General features: G+C 39.6%; 1 protein-coding gene across 2 annotated transcripts in view; it reads right to left on the bottom strand.

Moving 5' to 3' along the window:
- Window positions 1-17,992, bottom strand: part of ABCC4 (ATP binding cassette subfamily C member 4 (PEL blood group)) — a 157,880-nt gene that overhangs the window by 41,612 nt on the left and 98,276 nt on the right. For both annotated transcript variants that reach the window (XM_075138376.1, XM_075138387.1), the window contains 5 exons: window positions 10,584-10,734; window positions 9,826-9,945; window positions 5,863-5,973; window positions 4,298-4,398; window positions 1,922-2,113 (listed from right to left, as the gene is read on the bottom strand). In XM_075138376.1, coding sequence (XP_074994477.1) covers window positions 1,922-2,113; window positions 4,298-4,398; window positions 5,863-5,973; window positions 9,826-9,945; window positions 10,584-10,734 — 675 coding nt within the window. The remainder of the gene's footprint in view (window positions 1-1,921; window positions 2,114-4,297; window positions 4,399-5,862; window positions 5,974-9,825; window positions 9,946-10,583; window positions 10,735-17,992) is intronic.

Below are 17,992 nucleotides of genomic sequence, written 5' to 3'. Positions count from 1 at the left end.
TATATTAGTCAATAAGCATTCATAAGCACCCTAAAACAAAGGTAGTGGTGTTTCAAACCCAAGGCTGCACATGCTGACCTTCTCCTGCTGCAGCTGTAGTAACTGAAGAGGTTAATCGCAGCCAGCTGCTGGCAGAGCTCCTGACCTGAGCATTCCCTGGTCTGCCTCTGGCAGACTATGCCACCTTAGCAAAGAAGGTTAAAAAAGAGGATCCTTCCTAGCCTGCTTTGACTAGGGAAATCGCGAACACTGAGACAAGCAGATCAAAAGAGACCCTAACCCACGAGTGATCTGCTAAGTAATCACCTCCTCCATTCTTACTGTACCTACAGCTTCCCAAACTAGGTGCTGGGGTGGCTACAAGAAAAACTACAAGCATGGCAGAAGTTTAAACCCGTTCATTCTGCCAGTGGCACTGCAGCCACCAGAAGTCTGTATGAGCGAGGGGCCTGAACAGGCATAAGAGCTCTCACTGACAGCCACATGGGCAAAATCCCTAGCGGATCTGGAAACCTGGTTCTGAAGAGACGCTTCTCCATAATTAAAACCAATATAAGGAGCACAGATGCTTGGGAGATTTATTTTACACAGTGGCAGTCTGCTGCAGTATTGTGCAAAACATCATAGAAAACAAACACGAAGTTCTTGGCAATAGTTTCAAGCTGGGCAAATTCACTTCAGGATGACAAAACCACAGCATAACCACTCAGCAAAAATAAATACCCCCAGTCATTCGTCCCCCTCCTGCCCCCACCAAGGACTGAGTCATACACTGTTAATATCTCTTGCTTCCGTTTTTTATTTTATTTTATTTCTGTCTCTCACTAAAAAATGTAAATCATCTTGTCTGCTATTACACTGGAGTGATATGTAACAGCTAAAGAGATGGCCCATAGGCAAGAAAAGTAGAGTAGATAAACATCCCTTTTGCTCTTCTTCTTAAAGACCATTTTTAACTCACCCATACCTAATTCCATGAGATCATCTCCATGCAGCAAAGTTGGGTTGAATTCTGGTAACATGCACGTTATTAAAAAGGTCCACTTGAGCAATGAGACAGGTTTGGGACTGAATGGAAAAGCATGTTACAAATGAGGCCAGGGCAATGATTGCAGAGAGTTGAACCAGCCTTCTAGGGAAGATATCCTAATCAAAAAAGTACATGTGCATTTGAAATGTAGCAAACCATGAATTGACACTGCAGGGCTCCAATTTAATTTTGTCTTGGGGGGAGACCTTCCCTGCAGCACTCTTTCAACTGGGATGGTGTCAAAATTGAGGAGGAAGAGTCAAATTTGCAGAGGAGGAAGAATTTTATTTCTATGTTTCTTTTGGCTACCAATCTAATTAATGGCAACAGTTAATTGGATTGATAGCCGAAAGGAACTGAAATAAAATCCCCAATTCTTAACTTATGCAACTGATTTGTATTTCTTTCTTCTCTCTTCCATTTGGGGCTCTGTGCAAGAGTGTGTACATTCCTTATTTTCAACTGTCTCTGCTCACCTTGTGTGTTGACACCCTTCGTTCCATTTATGTTCCCACTACTGAATCCCCAATTTCCTAATGCAGCTCCATTTGCTTTGGATTTGAACAAACATTTTGGGCTTAGTCTGTATTTTGAATGTCTGCCACTTTCTGATGAAACCCAAATTTTATCATAAAATTATCAAATGCATTTAACCCTTTGTTTTGACAGACAGAAATGTCATATTCCCAAACACATTTATGCTACATATACAGGAAATAAACAGGCTTTAACTTTTGCTATTAAATATGACTATGGCTTATTTTTCAAAAGAACACTTACTAATTTCCTAACATCCATATATTTTATAACGTGTTTTTATCACACAGCTTCTTGTCAACTTATCATCTTTGCTTAATTTCTGTGAATGGCCAAAGACAGCCATATACATACCTTTTCTTTTGGTTTAATTAAAACAGACAAATGTCTTAACACCAAAGGTCCATCTAGACTGTAAGTGAAGTTAACATTTTCAAACGCTATCATTCCTTGGCTTGGCCATTCAGGTGGTGGATGCTTGTTGGTCTCCCAAGGAGCTTCTTTTTCAAGTTCTGTGTATTCCATTACTCTTTCTACTGATATCATCTAAGGGGAGGAAAAAAAGACATATATACATAAGTTTCAGCTTATTGCATACATTGCAAATATTGCATGCATATATACGTGTGCGTGTATTTCTACCACAAAGATTCAATGCAAATTATTCTGGAGTTTTTCTTTTAAGCACAGATAAGAGTATTTGGTACCATCCTATGCTTACTTCATACAACTGAAAAGTTGGAAAGAATGCATCTCATGTCCTCCTACAGACCCAAATCTATCATGATACATAAATCCATACATAAGCACATTTCTAATCGGTGGGATTAATTAACAAATCTAAGCATGTGCATAAGTATTAAGAAATTTAAACTATGAGAGCTGTCTGTCAGTCTTGGCTAAAATGACACCATTTCATTGTGTGCTGGGAAGACAGAGCTAGAAATGAAACTCCCATATGAGCTACAGGCAGACCCACGATAGCTACTAGCATCAAGTTACTGGCTTCATCATCCCTTGTTTTGTCCTCATCATTACCACACTCACCCCCAGCAAATTTTTTAAATATGTTTGTCACAAGCAACTCCACAATCCAAGATAGCTGTCACCATATAATTAGTGGCTTATATGCAATAAAACTTGTTTTCCTATACATTTTATGCCAGATATGAAAGAAACTGCAATATTTGCTGATGCCTCTAATCTTATGGGAAGGAATAGATTCAGAAGTTGCGCTATCTAGACCCTTTTTTCCCCTTGGGCAAATAATAAAATTTCTGTTTAGGCTCCAGTGCACATCCTCGCCCATACATCTTCTCAATACAATTAATTTTATTTAACTAGATCCGCTCATAGATGGATTCTGGGGAAAAAAAAATCATAAAGATATCCAGTAGGCTTATCTTGCCTGGAGTGGCTTTAAGGGCAGAGGTCACCAGGCAGCAAGTTCTCTGACCTCATTGTCACCTACCCTTTCCACATTACAAAATACGCTCCAAGGAAAAACATGTAAGGAAGGAGTGACAGAGTAGAATGGAGAGGAAATGTTCTTGCCTCCCCCAAACGTAGTCAGCCTTTAATAACAAGGGATTTTTGATGGATGTCCACCTGTCAAAGAAGTTGATGCTAATCATAGCTCCATAAAATGATCAACATTCGACATCAAAGCCAGCTTAGTGAATGGCAAGCCTTTCTCCTCCAAAGTATTTCTGAATCACAGCCTCCAAGAGTGTAACTCACTACGTAAGAGAGTCCCACAGATTGACACTTCCAAAACTTCCCAACTGGTATAAAAAAACCTGAAAGCTTTCTTCCCATTTCTCACCGAAGTCTGTCCCCACTAGTTTATTCATGTGTGAAAAATGCCCTGAAGAAGCAATGTGCTAGACAAAAAAATACAAATCTAACACTATTATTAGTTTTATCTGTTATTAAACATGGCTTTGTAACTTCTACAAAAGGACTACATATATTTCTTAGACTATGGTCAGCAAATCATAATTACAAGTAACCTTCAGTTGTCAACACAACACAAAAAACCCAAGGTTTATGCTCAGTATGTTCTTTTTATAGTCTTTTTTTCTTATATATTAACTTTAAAAAGTAAATAGGCAAACTAGAACATGCTAGTAAATATTGTAAATTGGTGGAAGGTGTTTTACTTTATATATTTGGGAAAACACACAATCCTCTCAACTGACTATAAACAAATACTCTCAAATATTTGTTAACTTACAACAAATAAAGAAGATATAAGCCTTTACAAGGAATTCATAGGACCCTAAAAAATGCCAGAAGGGACATAAATCAGATTTTAAAATGCAATAATAAATGATAATAAATTAAAAATCCCAAATCTAAAAAAAACTATTAAAAAAAATCTTACTTATAGAGAGGGATTAATTTGTAATTTTAGTGAGTTGCAATGCAATTGTCTACACTGTAACTAGACAGTCTCCTTTCTGCTGTAAAGGGAGATTAAAAAGCCTCCCTTACTATGAATGGGGAGAGACAGTCACAGGGCACAATTCATCTCAATAGACATTCAAAATCAGTCAGACAAATTATACCCTAGAAGAGGCTATTCTTCTTTACGGACTGTAAGTGCTGCCTCAATCGCTTGCTAAGGTATTAATGTCCTAAGTTAATTAAGAAGAATCCCATCCTTAAGGCCTCATGTCACAACCACGAAAAGGAACCAAGAGGTGAAAAGGAAGAAATAAACGTTACCAGGTTTTCAACTTCAGCACTTTGTCTAACACCCCACTGGAATGTTCCCATGAGGGTGATTGCATAGGATAGCGCCAAACCAACCTGCCCCGCATTCAAAGCTGCAGAACAAAGGAAAAAGAGAATCACATAGGTATACTGGTAATTACACAAAATTCTAGTTAACTTCCCTTTCATGAGGTTACTTACATGATGGAAGCATCACAGCCAGAATGTTGTTTGGTTACACTGTACTTGCCATCTGTGCAATGAGTAGCTCCAGGCAGAACAGCTACTTGCTGCATTTTTTTTGGTACGTTTTGGAAATTGTCTGTATATTTGAAAAGATAATCCCAATTCTCCTTGGCGTGGCATTTTATTTAAAAACTGAGGTTCAGTCTCAAGACTTGTCAGGGTCATCCCTATCTTGCTAAGCATTAGTAACTTTTCACTTTTCTCTAAGGGAATTAAATCAGGCCCTAAACCTTAGCAAAAAATGAGCGTAAAATGATTTCAAAATAAGTTTACAAACATTTACATCAACTTTGTACTCTTGTAAGTGATCAGATAAAGTAACAGGACAGAATATTTCTTCCTCTGTTTAGATAAGCATTTATTGTGTTCATGGGTCTACTCTCACAAAATAAATGAATTCTGTCTGCCCCAATATTAAGCATGATTGTCCTCTGACTTACTTGAACTTTATCATAGCATAGATCTATTGACTTCAAGAGAGCTACTCCTTATCCAGAGGCAAGGAAAGATTCAGGACTATTGTTTTGACTTGTCTTTTCGCACTCTAATAACATCAAACCTAACTCAAAATTTTCAGCGTTGAGCCACACAGTGTTCAAATTTTAAAACACACATGCATATACAGAACTTATCCAAAGGAAAAAGAAAAGAAACAAAACCAGCAAATTAGCACTAATTTTCATGTCCAAGATAATTACTTCTTCCTTCATATTTTAGATGCCTATCTCATTCTAGTACATCTAACCCAATTACATCCTGGATGATGCATACACTAATGACAGTTCATGAGTGACAGTGAACATAAAATGTGTTATTACGAGGCGATTTTCTTTCTGGAACTGGCCTATCCTGCTGATCCAAGATATTAGAATAGTATCCCTAGGAATTTACCTTGCCTTTTGGCCTACTGTGCCATGTGTAGAAAGGAAAAAAGTTGTTAAGAAGCAGCTCTGTGGGTGTTTCAATATGAAAAGCAAAGCCCTGTAGGCCCAAAAAAGAAAGGCAAAGGTGGGGAAAAAGAAAAAGATTTATTTGTTGTTATTGCTCTGAACGCCAGAATCTCAGAAGTGAAGACTACAGATCTGCAAGTTTGTTTGCACATTTGGGGATGATGGTAGATCATGCCTAAGCCCGGAAGACGTCTGAACTGCCTCCAGTATTTGCAGGAAAGCAGATACAGCCCTAGACTGAGGAAGAGATCATGATCTAGAAAGAAACATTTAACTTAATTACCATCCTTAAACAATTAGAAACAGCAAACTATGAAAAAGAATTAGACATTACTATACATGGTAATTACTGGGTGAACTTTTTCTAACATTTGTACTTACTCTTGGCGAGAAGCAGGGAACCAAAAGCAACCACTATAACAAAAATGGCACAGATGGCATCCAGACGCACAGCAAACCACCTCGAGGTCGTCAAAAATAGAAACCAGGCCTCTAAAGTGTATTTTACAGAGACATAAGAACAGTGGATTATTAGAAAACTAAGCTGCATAATTATTATTAAATTAATTCATGTTGGTATTATAAGTTGTTAAAAAAAAAAAACATTGCCATCTTCAAGTGCATGTCTATATGGACTGAAGACGATCAGAATATTGTCCAGTTTTTCTGAAATGGCCTAACCTAGTTTTCACACTAATAGCAACTACAGCTTTTATAACAAACAGTAATAGGAAGAAAAAGAAAAACAGTCAAGGCCTGAAGCATCGTCTATTTATTTAAAATGGAAGCCTTTTTTTAACTCTAGTGGACTCGGGAGTCTCATACAAAAACCAGAAGTACAACTACATTTGCTGTAGCTGGACTACCGTCCACAGGCTTTTAGCTAGAACATATCACAACACAACTGTCAGAGCCAAGTCTTTAGAAGGCAGCTGCAGCTGGTTAAGCTCCCCTAAATGCTACTCAATACAGCCAGTGGAGCTACAGAGTTACTCAATTGACTAAAAGCACATATCTACTTTTGGAGAAGCTCACAGGTGGACATCTCCACTGGGCACTCACATCCAGGTGTCCACAATTTGGTGCTAAATTCCATCCCAGACAGATATGCTACAGTACAAGATACAGGAGGCAGCAGGAAAAGACATTGCAATACAGAAGGCAAAGTGTTTGAATTCAGGGCCAAAAACAGAAGTCAAGTAGCCATAACAAAGTATGGCATTATTTATTGCTTAGGCTGCAGTGAGATGAATTGTTCCAGCTGCTAACAAGTCACAGCAGAAGGTTACCATTCCAACCCTTTCTGCATTGCTTGTCGTTACTCCATGCTAAAGATCCATGCTGTTTCAACTGTTTCACTGTTCCTTAGCCCAGTGCTGGGAAAGATTCAAGCTAAAAAAATCCTCCCTTTTTCAAAAAAAGGGAGGAGGTAAGTCTGGTTTTGAGCCAGATCATTTTGGATAGTCAGATTACGGAGTGATCAAATCAACAATTCAGCCAACAGAACTCCATGTAACTTCTGGAGGGCAGCAGAGGAAAAGAGCGAGGATGAAAAGAGGGAGCCAGGTAAGGTCCAGAGCTGGTGACCTCTTAGCCCCTTTTACATTAACTCTAACTGCATATGCCTGACCACACACTTAGCAGCTGGTTTCATTAAACAAGACATTTGATATGGTCTAATGGACGGTCATACACCTAGGCACGGAACGACACATGCAGAAGAGAGCATCACATCAAGTCACAAACCTAGTTCCAGAAATTTAATTCACCATGATAATCTAGGTACCTCTCTGAAACCCAGGAGCCGAGTGACCCTGGAAACAGTCTATGGCAGCCTCCTGGTGACATGAAAGGTCATTTTTGGTGCAATAGTATACTTGTAAGACCAGGAAATGGGACACTTTTTCAGCTCCAAGGTTTTGCTCCATTGATCCCGTTGTCCAGGAAGGTGCGCTAAACTGCCAGCTTGAGATGGGTCATTCTGCAACCTCCCTATGTAACCGGGGCCACTGTGCATGCAGGAAGGAATATGGCAATCATGGGGACTAACAAAGACTCATCATGGTGTAACTTCTGATGACTCATGAGCTTGCTTATAGAGATGTTGCACTGGCAGGAAGGAAACTTAGGTTTGGTCAAACCTCAGCATGCCTTTTAGATGTTTTTTATCTAAAGATTATTTAATATCAAATTCATAGGCATCCTGAAAGAGGGTTCGAAGTGAATATCCTGTTCCCAGGCTCAGCCCTAAATATAGGAGGATACCACTCCAGCCGAAAGCGCTAAACAAAACCACTGCTGGTTGGGAGAGCTTTCTGTGATGCAGGAAAGAGTTTAAAACTCTTTGGGAGACTTAAGAACCCAGGACTCCAACTTTGTGAGATAGTATGAAAAGTATCCTCTTCTATTGGCTATTGCTTGCACACATTTAGTACCAAAGAATTATTTGGGGTGGAAGCAACCTCAGGAGGTCTCTTGTTCAACCTCCTGCTCAAAGCAGGGTCACCTCTGAGGTCAGACCATGTTGCTCCATGCTTTATGCAGTTCAAGTCTTGAAAATCTCCATGGATGGAGCCTGCACATCGTCTCTGGGCAACCTGTTCCTCTGCTTGACTGTCCTCCTGGTGAAAAAGTTTCTCCTTGTATCCAGGTTAAACCTCTCTTGTTTCAACTTATACCCATTTTCTTGCTCCTCCCACCACGTACCACTGTGAAGGGCCTGACATCCTTGCAGGTACTGGAAGGCAGCTATTAAATCCTCTGTAAGCCTTCTCTCCTGCGAGTTGAACAAGCCCAGTTTCTTCAGCCTCTCCTCACAGGGAGACCTCTCTTGTTAGTGCCCTGACCATCTTAATGGCCCCTCCACTGAACTCACTCCAGTTTGTTACTGTTTCCTCTATCTGGGAGTCCAAAACTGGATGCAGGATTCCAGATGTGGGCTAACAAGTGCTGAGGGGGATAATCACTTCCCTCCTTCCACTGGCTGTGCTCCTGTTAATACAGCCCAGATGTTGTTGGCCGCCTTTGCTGCCCAGGCACACTGCTGGCTCATATTCCACCCGAGGGCCAAAAACCACATACACACTAAGCAAGCTGGTACACCCCAAATACTCTGGGGGGAAAGACCCCAAGATGAAGCATGTGGGTACACAAAAGACTGCGACTACAAGCACTGAAGCTTGATCTCAAAAGCAGGTTCCTGAACTGCCCAGGAGTGCCGTTACTGAGAGTTTTGTTAGAGACGCATAAAATCGACTGGAAAATAGTGTGTTTATGTTCCTTAGATCTGACCTTAAAATACAAGAAAATATTTCTTTTAAAGGTCACGGTCCTCTTTGTATAGGGAAACTTTTATATGCAGTTTATCGACTAAAGATGTCTTTTAATACAAAGCTTAAAAAACAACTCTGTGTTCCCTCGCTATCAGCTACTGTAAAATTGACTGGTCAGATAACTAGTGACTTGAAAATATTAAGAAATGGGGAATACAAAGCTAGAGGTGCCTCCCTGGAAGATATGTTTCCCCAGTCACAAGTTACTGGGCTGAACATGGAGGTCAGCGTGTAGGATTCAACTGCCTGTGATAAACTGTACTTCAGAAAAGATCAATTGGTCTGGTCTGAAACCTTGGAAGTCTATAAATTACAAAAAAGCCATAGAATATATTTGTATGTCTTATGACAGAGAAAATTCAAGATCGTGCCTAACAAACACAAAATTGCAAACTTGCATTCTGCTGCATCTTGAAATACATTGCAAAAGAGAACATTTTAATTGACAGAAAGTAAAGAATCACAGCGCAAACCTGAATTATACTACTTATGCTTGCAGAATACTAATATTTTACACCTTCTGGTCATGTTAATACTGTATATTAGATTTGAGCCCTGAAAGCTGCTCAAAGTAAAAAAGAAGTGCGATTTATGAAACTTTTCCAAGATGATTTATATTAATCATCTCTGCCCACTCCTAGCACACTACTTAATATTAAATGCTTCATAATATAGCTTGTTTCTCCCTCTCTCTCTTTTTAAAGATGGAATCCAGGAAAATGTCAAAAATGATTCTTTAAATATTCTTATCTGGCATACTTTAAAATGTTTATCTTAGACATTGTTAAAACATACGCGTGGGTATCTCAAATTATATTACAGCCCAAAGTAAACTCTCAAAATCTAGACGGATAATAACTTTTTTGTTCTAATAGAGAAATTTTACCCTAAAGAGACAAATGTACAGCTCCTACTGATTTTAATGTACATTATATACATGTCGCTGAGGGCATAAGATATCTCCCTCCTACAGAGCAAAGTAATTGATTTTTCACGTCAATTCATCACAAACCTGAGTGGAGGTCTTGGTGTGCATCAAATAATTTTTGAAATCTTTCCTCTGCTTTCAAAGCCCGAATAGTCCAAAGTCCCTGGAGAGATGACGACAAGTGGGAGAACACTGGACTTCGAGCTACAAAGGGAAATGAGAGTAACTTAGCAATAGCTGAAGGACTACATTTAATTCTTTTTGTACCACACTAATCTTTAATCCTACTACTTTATATTTAACCATACAAGTTACGGTACTGCATCCTTTTAGAATAAATACGTGATGTCTTTAACCAAAGTCCTCTTACTCAGTTAGAATCAGTCAGACAGCCAGGCAGATTAATTTATACAAAAATGTCTTACGTTTTTAACAATAGCTGTCACTGAAAAAATTCTTTGAGCTTTGTTAATGACATGAGGCACCCATGTTTGTTATTCATAATGCTTAACATTTCATATCATAGTCAAGCTAAAGTCAGACACAAGAGTCAGATTAGGTCAGAAACACCATTAGTATGTACATACAAGGTCCCAAAGACTAGCAACTTAGCATGTCCTTAACTAGCTTTACTTACAGATAGTTAAACTGACATACCTAACGTTTATCATTACGCAAAACAGGAGTTAAGCATGTAATTCACTAGCTGAGAACCAAGGCAATAAGGAAGTTATTTGCATAGCAAAAGAAAAAATCTTTGATGGATTGTCTATAAAATACTAGCATTTCACATAATAATAAGCAGGGTTCAAACTAACATTAAGTCCCGCCAAACTACATACTTGTGGATTCTAGACGTTTAATATCTCTTGAAGTGTCTAAGAAATATCGTCGAAGAAAAATGAAAAGAATAAATAGTGGAATTAAGGGGATGAGTATCCAAGGAATCACTGCCACAGCCACAGCCACCACACCAAAAATCTGTAGGAGAGTCTGCAACACAATAGAAACAAAATAAAAAACTCTTTGCCAGAAGAATTTAATTTAGAACAAGTATAAAACTATTTAACACTATTGAAACACTTAAATATTTAAATATAACTACCAAATTTAAGAGCGGATGCATTGTATAACATATAAGTGACATTTATTTTTAAGCAACTTGAATAAATTCCAGTAATACCTAATTTGACTAATTGTGCAGTTTATGGTTTTCTTCTGCATTATTCTTCTGCAGTCTTTACAAAACTGGTTGACTGAACATTAGTGTCTTACTTTGTGGACTATTCTGTGACTGCTGTAACAAAATAATAGGTTATGAATGAAACAGACAACTAATCTTTAATGGATCCAAGCTATATGGTGAAGCAGGGATATGCTTTTTCACTCCAGGGAGAAAGAAATTGGTGAAAGACTGACTTTGAGGAGAAAGACTTGACAGCTTGAAGACCAACTTTCAACACAGACTTGTAACTTTTTTCCTAAAAACAACTTTGTCCCATTTAAAAAGAAAACCCAGTATCAGGGAAAGCGAGCTTTCTCTTCCCAAAGGATTGCATTGAGAAAGTTACAAATAAGACGAAAACATCAAACACTGCAAGGAGGAGTGTCACAAGAAGCTCATTTTACCAGGTTTACTTACGAGTCTGAGATGAACAGCTGGGCTAAACCTGAATTTACTCTTAGAAAACTAGATATAATGTGGAATGAAGCTTTGTTGCTTAGGACAGTGGATCTTGGCCCAACTTTCTGAATTAAATCTCACATTTCCTGCAGACCACTTGACATCCTTCACATCAAACTTTCAGTTTGAACACACTATGAAAAGCAGTATCTGCACACAATTTCTTTCAGAACACCAGCTATGTATGCATGTATGCATGCCAGGCATACTGAAATCAGGGTGTGTCCATTTGCTCCTTAAAAAAGGGAAAAAAACCCCCATACAAAAAGAAACCCACCCTGGACAAAAACCAGACAACTGAAATTCTAGCTCAACCCAAAATTCCTGTATTATTTTCATTAACAAATTCCTTAGAAATGACAATATTTTCTAAAATGTCTCCATTTTATGGACTGCAGAGAAGCCACCTTCATCATCACATACGACGCACAAGTAGATTCCAGCTCAGCTTTGTGGCTGCCTGATTTTTGGATGCCAAAAATGCATTAGTGACCAGTGGGTCCTGAGAATGTGTGTCTTACAGCAAAAAGGCTTCCGTCCCTTTATCTGTGCATCGAGTTGGAAAAGGTAAGCAACACGTCAGCGAAGGCTGAATACCAGAGAGCTACCTGGATTTTCAAGCGCTTTCAATGGAAGTGCCTATGAAAACATTGCATTTCCTGTTGCGCTTCTGGTAGCCCACACACACACGGTCCAAAGCCAAAACCCAGCACAACCTTTTCCTCTATATCTGTTTTTTCTTGAGGCTTCTCTGACTTTACCCTAATTTCACCTGACCAAACAGCAAACCCACACACCTTACGTGTTACAACTGCATGAGTCAGCACAATTCAGTCTTCGGCTCTAGGCAAGATCTTAGCGCATGATAGAAGATTTATCAGCGTAACAGCCTCGCATCTCACAGATCCTGAAAGCACAGTATAGGGTCTCATAAATCTATTAAGGAAAATAGCTATAGGGTAGGTATGGGGTAGGAGCTCTGAAGGAAGCTGCGTTACCACTACACGGCTCATCTGTGGGTTAAGGTGTCGACGGCATCATATTGTTTGACCTTCTAGATACATACAGTAGATTGCAAACATTTTACCTAGATTTCATCACGAGGAGGTAAGGTGGCAGCGAGAGTGCATGGTATTTCACTCGGATCAATTATGCACAGGGTTATGTCAGCACAAAGCAAAACAAAGCACCTTGACTCCTCACCAGCGCTGCCGTCAGCCCTTCTCTACCTTCTACTTCTCTGGCGTTCTTTAATTTTTATCATGGGATGAGAAGGAAAACAAAGATTCCTGACCTCGTCCAAACTTTCTCCCGTCTAGGTCACTGTTTTTCCCAGTACTGCTCCTTGCCTCTGCCAAGCCTGTCAGCCATCCACATGCTAGCTAGTTTCTAAAGGCTCCCTCACCTCCATCCTCAACGGCAAACGGAGACTGAAGTCTGTTCCTTCCTTCTGACAACTCACTCCTAAATCTGCTTTATATGCCTGTTGCCTTCCCCTTCCCCTCCGCCACCTCCTAGACAGACACAAAAAAGTGTCTCTGAAGTACTTCTGCCTCCTCATACCATCAACTGCAAACCTCAAGTGAAGCGTTGAGGAAAGCTGCTTCAATGAAAAGAATTCCGAGGAAAATAAAACGTTTCTTAATAAAAAAAAAACAAAAAAAGCCAATCTGAAGTTTTAGTGATGATAATCTACAATATGTTGCAAAGTGCCGGTGGGGGTGGGAGTGGGAGCAGAACTATTAGGATCCAGCTCATGTAAACAAAGCCTTGCTACGGCGAAAATACAGGGAAGGAAAAGATGGTTAGGATGACTAAAGTAAAAATCTGACACCGCCTTTGGAAGGAATTTCAGATGAGCCTGCACCACCTTATCATTATAAAAATTTATGATAGGGTGGATCAGTCATGTGTGTTGTTTTTTTGGAAAACCAAACTTGCATATAAATTAACTCTTAATGAAGTAGTCTGAAAGCCAGACACAACCATTTGCAGACTGTAATCATGTAGTTACTGCGTGAGGTAAGGCAAAGGTTTTAGTTCCCAAGTTTCACAAGAGACAACTAACCTCTTCAGCTGGAGACTGCCCCAACTTCTAGTAGACTCACTGCATGCAAGCAGGAGGACCCAAGATAATCCGTAGGCTGACGATAACGATAACACGAGCAGTCTGGCTGCTCTCCTCTCTGGAGACAAGCAGGGAGCTCGGTGTTCAGTTTGCACAGTAAGAAATGCTCAGGACTGGATATCTAGACCTTGTCTAGCAGAATCAGCTTACAACTGAAAATTGTAAGCATGGAAGATTTCCCTACCTAAAGAAATATGGCCTACAAAATCAGCATCTTTTACCATATTTCTTAATTTTAGCATTTAAAAGTCTTCAGTAATGACCATGCAGAAAACAATAGCCAAATTTAAAAAAATGGGAGCTGATTAATTACATTTTATAGCTATTGCACAGTATTAGAAACAAGGCCACCTTACACAAAAGACAATGGATGCACAGGCTACTGAGACTGAAAAGACCTGGACGGAGAAATCTACTTTGCTTCCAAATGGAGCCATACTGTCCAATGTCCACCTTCAAATTTGCTTCAGTTTCCCTGGAGAAAGAAGAATCTCCCACTCTCAGACTGCACGTACTCTATCCCTAGAGTACAGAAAAGCACGTGCTGTTTCTGTTGGAGTCATCCTCTTGCTTGCAAGAGTCCCGAGAGATTTCCTTCATGCTTTGGTCAAGTCACTCCATTCACTGTGGCTTATTTTTCCTCAAGAAATCTCCTGTCTTACTGTCTCACTAGAGCAAGCATACCTTCCATAACCCTCTGGGGAAGTGAATGCTCTGATCAGCACATTCACTTGCGAAACACATGCTTTCCCCTTCATCTTCTGATGACCTACATATTCATAATTCTTACAGGTGCTGAGAGTGATATCCTAGAGTTTCTATCTCAAACAGGTCTTGATCTAGGAAGAACAATGTATTTCTGTACTGCAACCACACAAGAGAGAAGCATTTAATGTGAAGTAAAGAAACAATAAGAAAAAACCCATAAAAATCTGGAAAAACATGGGAATTACACACTACAAGCCATACATAAATCACAAGCTATAAGCTTTTCCCTTTCTTGCAGAAACTATACCATTCATATAATGTTGCAAAACATGACAAATTGTAAGCCATTTGAAGTCATTTAATAAAGTTGACGGGACAAAAATGCAAAAGCAAAATTTAGAGACTTCAAGATGTCTCTTAAGAATGTCTACCCTTCCATCCTATAGATCACTGCCATTCCATATCAGTTATACCCTGAGCTCCATATTTCATGTTTGGCTCAAGTACTTCTTTGAAAAAGGCACCCAGCCTTCATGTAGAGATGTTTTGAACCCCTCAGGTCTGCTGACGCTTTGTTCCAGTGGGTAGGAACCCTCACTTCTTAGAACCCTTTATCTCCTTGTGAAAGCACCTATTAATTGCCTCTGTCTTCTCTCTAATGAGCTCAACAGTCAGATCTTTGACGTCTTCCGTTTCCTTCCATCATTCAAAAAGAAATTTTGCCTTTTTTTTTTTTTAAATGGACCTTACAATTTATTTCAGCATCTCTTATAAAATACATGCATAAGGGGTACCATGCACGTGTGTCTGTTTAAGTGCCTAGTGTGATGCCAAGCTGGGTTGGCTATGATATAGCAGCTATACCATAGGAACCACACTGTTCTGGACTTGCAGCTGGTGACCTGGTAGGATCCCTAATGAACGAGTGGAGCCCAAGGGATAGGATTTGAGACTCAGAAACCCGAACGTGGGAGTCTACATGTGACCTACATAGCGAAGCTCCTGTCCTATTTGGCTGAGTTTAGAAAGTCATTCAGCTAACCTTTAAGTGGATACCTAGTTACCCTATGGTTGAATATTTCTCAAGAGTATACTAACTGTATTGACTAGATGCTCTCTGACTACAGCAAAGCAAGCATCTAAAGCCCAGCAAGCAGATACCTGAATTTTGACTGAATGACTGACTCTGCAGTCAAAGCCCACCCAAGAACTGTGGTGTTCCAGGACCCGTTTTACCAATATTTAAGCAGCAGTCAAACACACCTCCCTCCCAGGCTCCTGCTCCCTGGACCCCAGTATGCACACCCAAGGATTATATTAGCCCATGGACACTGCCAAGAAGCCACACTAATTTAATAATAGCAACGGTGCATATCCTGCATTTCAAGTTTGCAACCTTAACTGCATTAACTTAGGGCACTCTCAGTCAGGCTGTGCTGTCTGAAGTAAAGCCAGGTCAAGAAACTACAAAACCCCACTCTGTTTGTACTTGCTTGGCATCACCCTTCCTCCTCCTCCCCTCCCCCTGACTGAAATTATTTCCTCGTTGGCTCTGCCAAATAACTGCACGCACAATCAATCCCTAATCCACTTCTGACATTTTCTTTTTCCTTGAACACTTTTTTTTTTTTTTTAAAAAACACGCTTTTTCAAACCGGACTGTTTGGACTGACTGTCCTGCAGCTCTATTAAAGCACAACTGCACAGGCGGCTGGCGACACTGGCACACCAGAGGACAAGCTTCCCCGGGGAGAAGACGTTGCAATGAGCAGAGCAGAGCGATGAATACTTCACTCGGGCCAGCTGCATCCAGAGCAGCATATCGAACCACATCATAGATTTTTTGTGTTTTTTCTCCTTTATTGCAAAAAAACGAGGAAACGTCCAAACAGAAACCCTTTACCTTTGACCCATAATCCTAGTAAATAAACAGCTCTACTTCATTTTACACACTCAAAGTGGCCGAGTTGAGGCATGTAGTCTTGTCTTTAAACTACCTTTTTAATAAAATTTATGGGTTTTCTTTCAGAACTGGTTAAAAAAAGTACATATGGCTGTTTATACTATTGCTTGCATCAAACCATCAGGAACAGATTTGTCTTGAGAGAAAAAGCAATGAAGACTTATGAGTACAGGAGAAAAAATGTTGCACATAACTCCAATATTTAAAAGACATCTCAGATGTCGTCCTTTTCTGAAGCAACCAGAGACAGCAATCTTTGACAGGAATGACAGCTCTCAGTCAGTGTTAATTCAGCTTTAGGAAAATGTGCATCCACGAGAAAATTTGGAATATAAAGACAAGACAACCAATGCACTGAAAGGGGGAAAAAAAAGCACAGCTAGGAAAGAAATGAAAATTGTAATTTCAGATAAACTGAGTGAAAGAAAAAAGTACTAAATACTGCCAGCTCTAAAAGCTTCAAAACCAGCAAGCTCGTCTTATCTTCTGCGAGACACCCTCTCCTCCTCTGAATCCTGTTATTTGCAATTAGTCAACAAGAGGTTACTTAACTAAATCCATATGTCACTGCAAATGAGCTGAATACATCTGTCAGATACACCACAGAAATGTATTAAAAATTCCCAGTCACATCCTTAATGCTCATACCTTCTATTTGTCCTTGCCTCTATAAGATAGTCTTTCTGGATCATTGTTTTCCCAAGCAAACAAGCATATACTTAGCTCCTCAGGGCAAATGTTTTCTGTGCCACCAACATGCTCATTCATTTGACTTGGCATGCATTTTGCCATTAAGTGAGAAGCCTCAATATTTGTTTGAGATCATGGTGAACTGTGTCCAATTGTTCTTTAACAAGTGACCTTATAATAAAAAGGGTGTTTTCTTTAATACATTGGCACTGCCACTATTCTGTTGTATTTAAACAGCATCCTATCATCAATAATCTCTTACCCTACAACGAGGGCTAGAAATAGGCTCTCTGCGCACCCTGGGCCAAGAGGCTTAACTGTCTTAGGCAGGTCTCAATCCCAATAGCAGTTCTCAAAAATCACAGTCCATGTGTTGCCTGAGATTTCCAGATATTGATGCTTTAGAAACAGATGCATAATCAAGCTCTGGACTTTGTGATTCTGCCAGACACTCAAAATACTCGTGCTTTAAAACTCCGCATTACATTCCTACATCACATAGAGGTTATTTTCCTTCTTATAACAAATTATCTTCACTCATGTAAGAAGTTAGTTGCCAGGGCTCTTTGGCCACGGTAATAAGTTACTTACAGCTAATACAGATTTTTCATGAAAAAAAGCTTGGCCAGAGCCAAAGCTATGGCCTCTACTTACGCATCTCTACATGCAGCTCCTGTTCATACCCACCATACGTGGAAACCAATACTGTCACACAAAAAAGGACAGTGCCAACACCCATTCTTGTAAATGCCTGTGGACAATGTATTTTTCCATTTATAAGCAGTAAAAACTTGAGGAGGACCTTTAATTTGATTTTCATAATGTTTTTCTTCTATTGCACCTTGTGCCCACTAGGCACTTCTGCACAAGTGTTCTCAGTGATTTGGGCAGCAAGGCACAACTTTGCAATGAGGATCTATATAAAAGTGAGAGGTCCTCTTCTTGAAGTTATAGGGAGTTAGTTATAACTTTATTCTGATCTCCCTATAAAAATTATATAAAAAGTTAATACATTTTGTTGTTCAGCAGTGCTAAGTTCGTTGTCTTCTCCTGGAAATGTCCACAGTTCCTGGCTATA

This window comes from Calonectris borealis, chromosome 1, assembly GCF_964195595.1.
Source record: "Calonectris borealis chromosome 1, bCalBor7.hap1.2, whole genome shotgun sequence".
In the NCBI taxonomy this organism is placed as follows: domain Eukaryota; kingdom Metazoa; phylum Chordata; class Aves; order Procellariiformes; family Procellariidae; genus Calonectris; species Calonectris borealis.
Note: the sequence above shows the minus strand (reverse complement) of the source record. Positions and strands in the feature narration are given on the sequence as shown.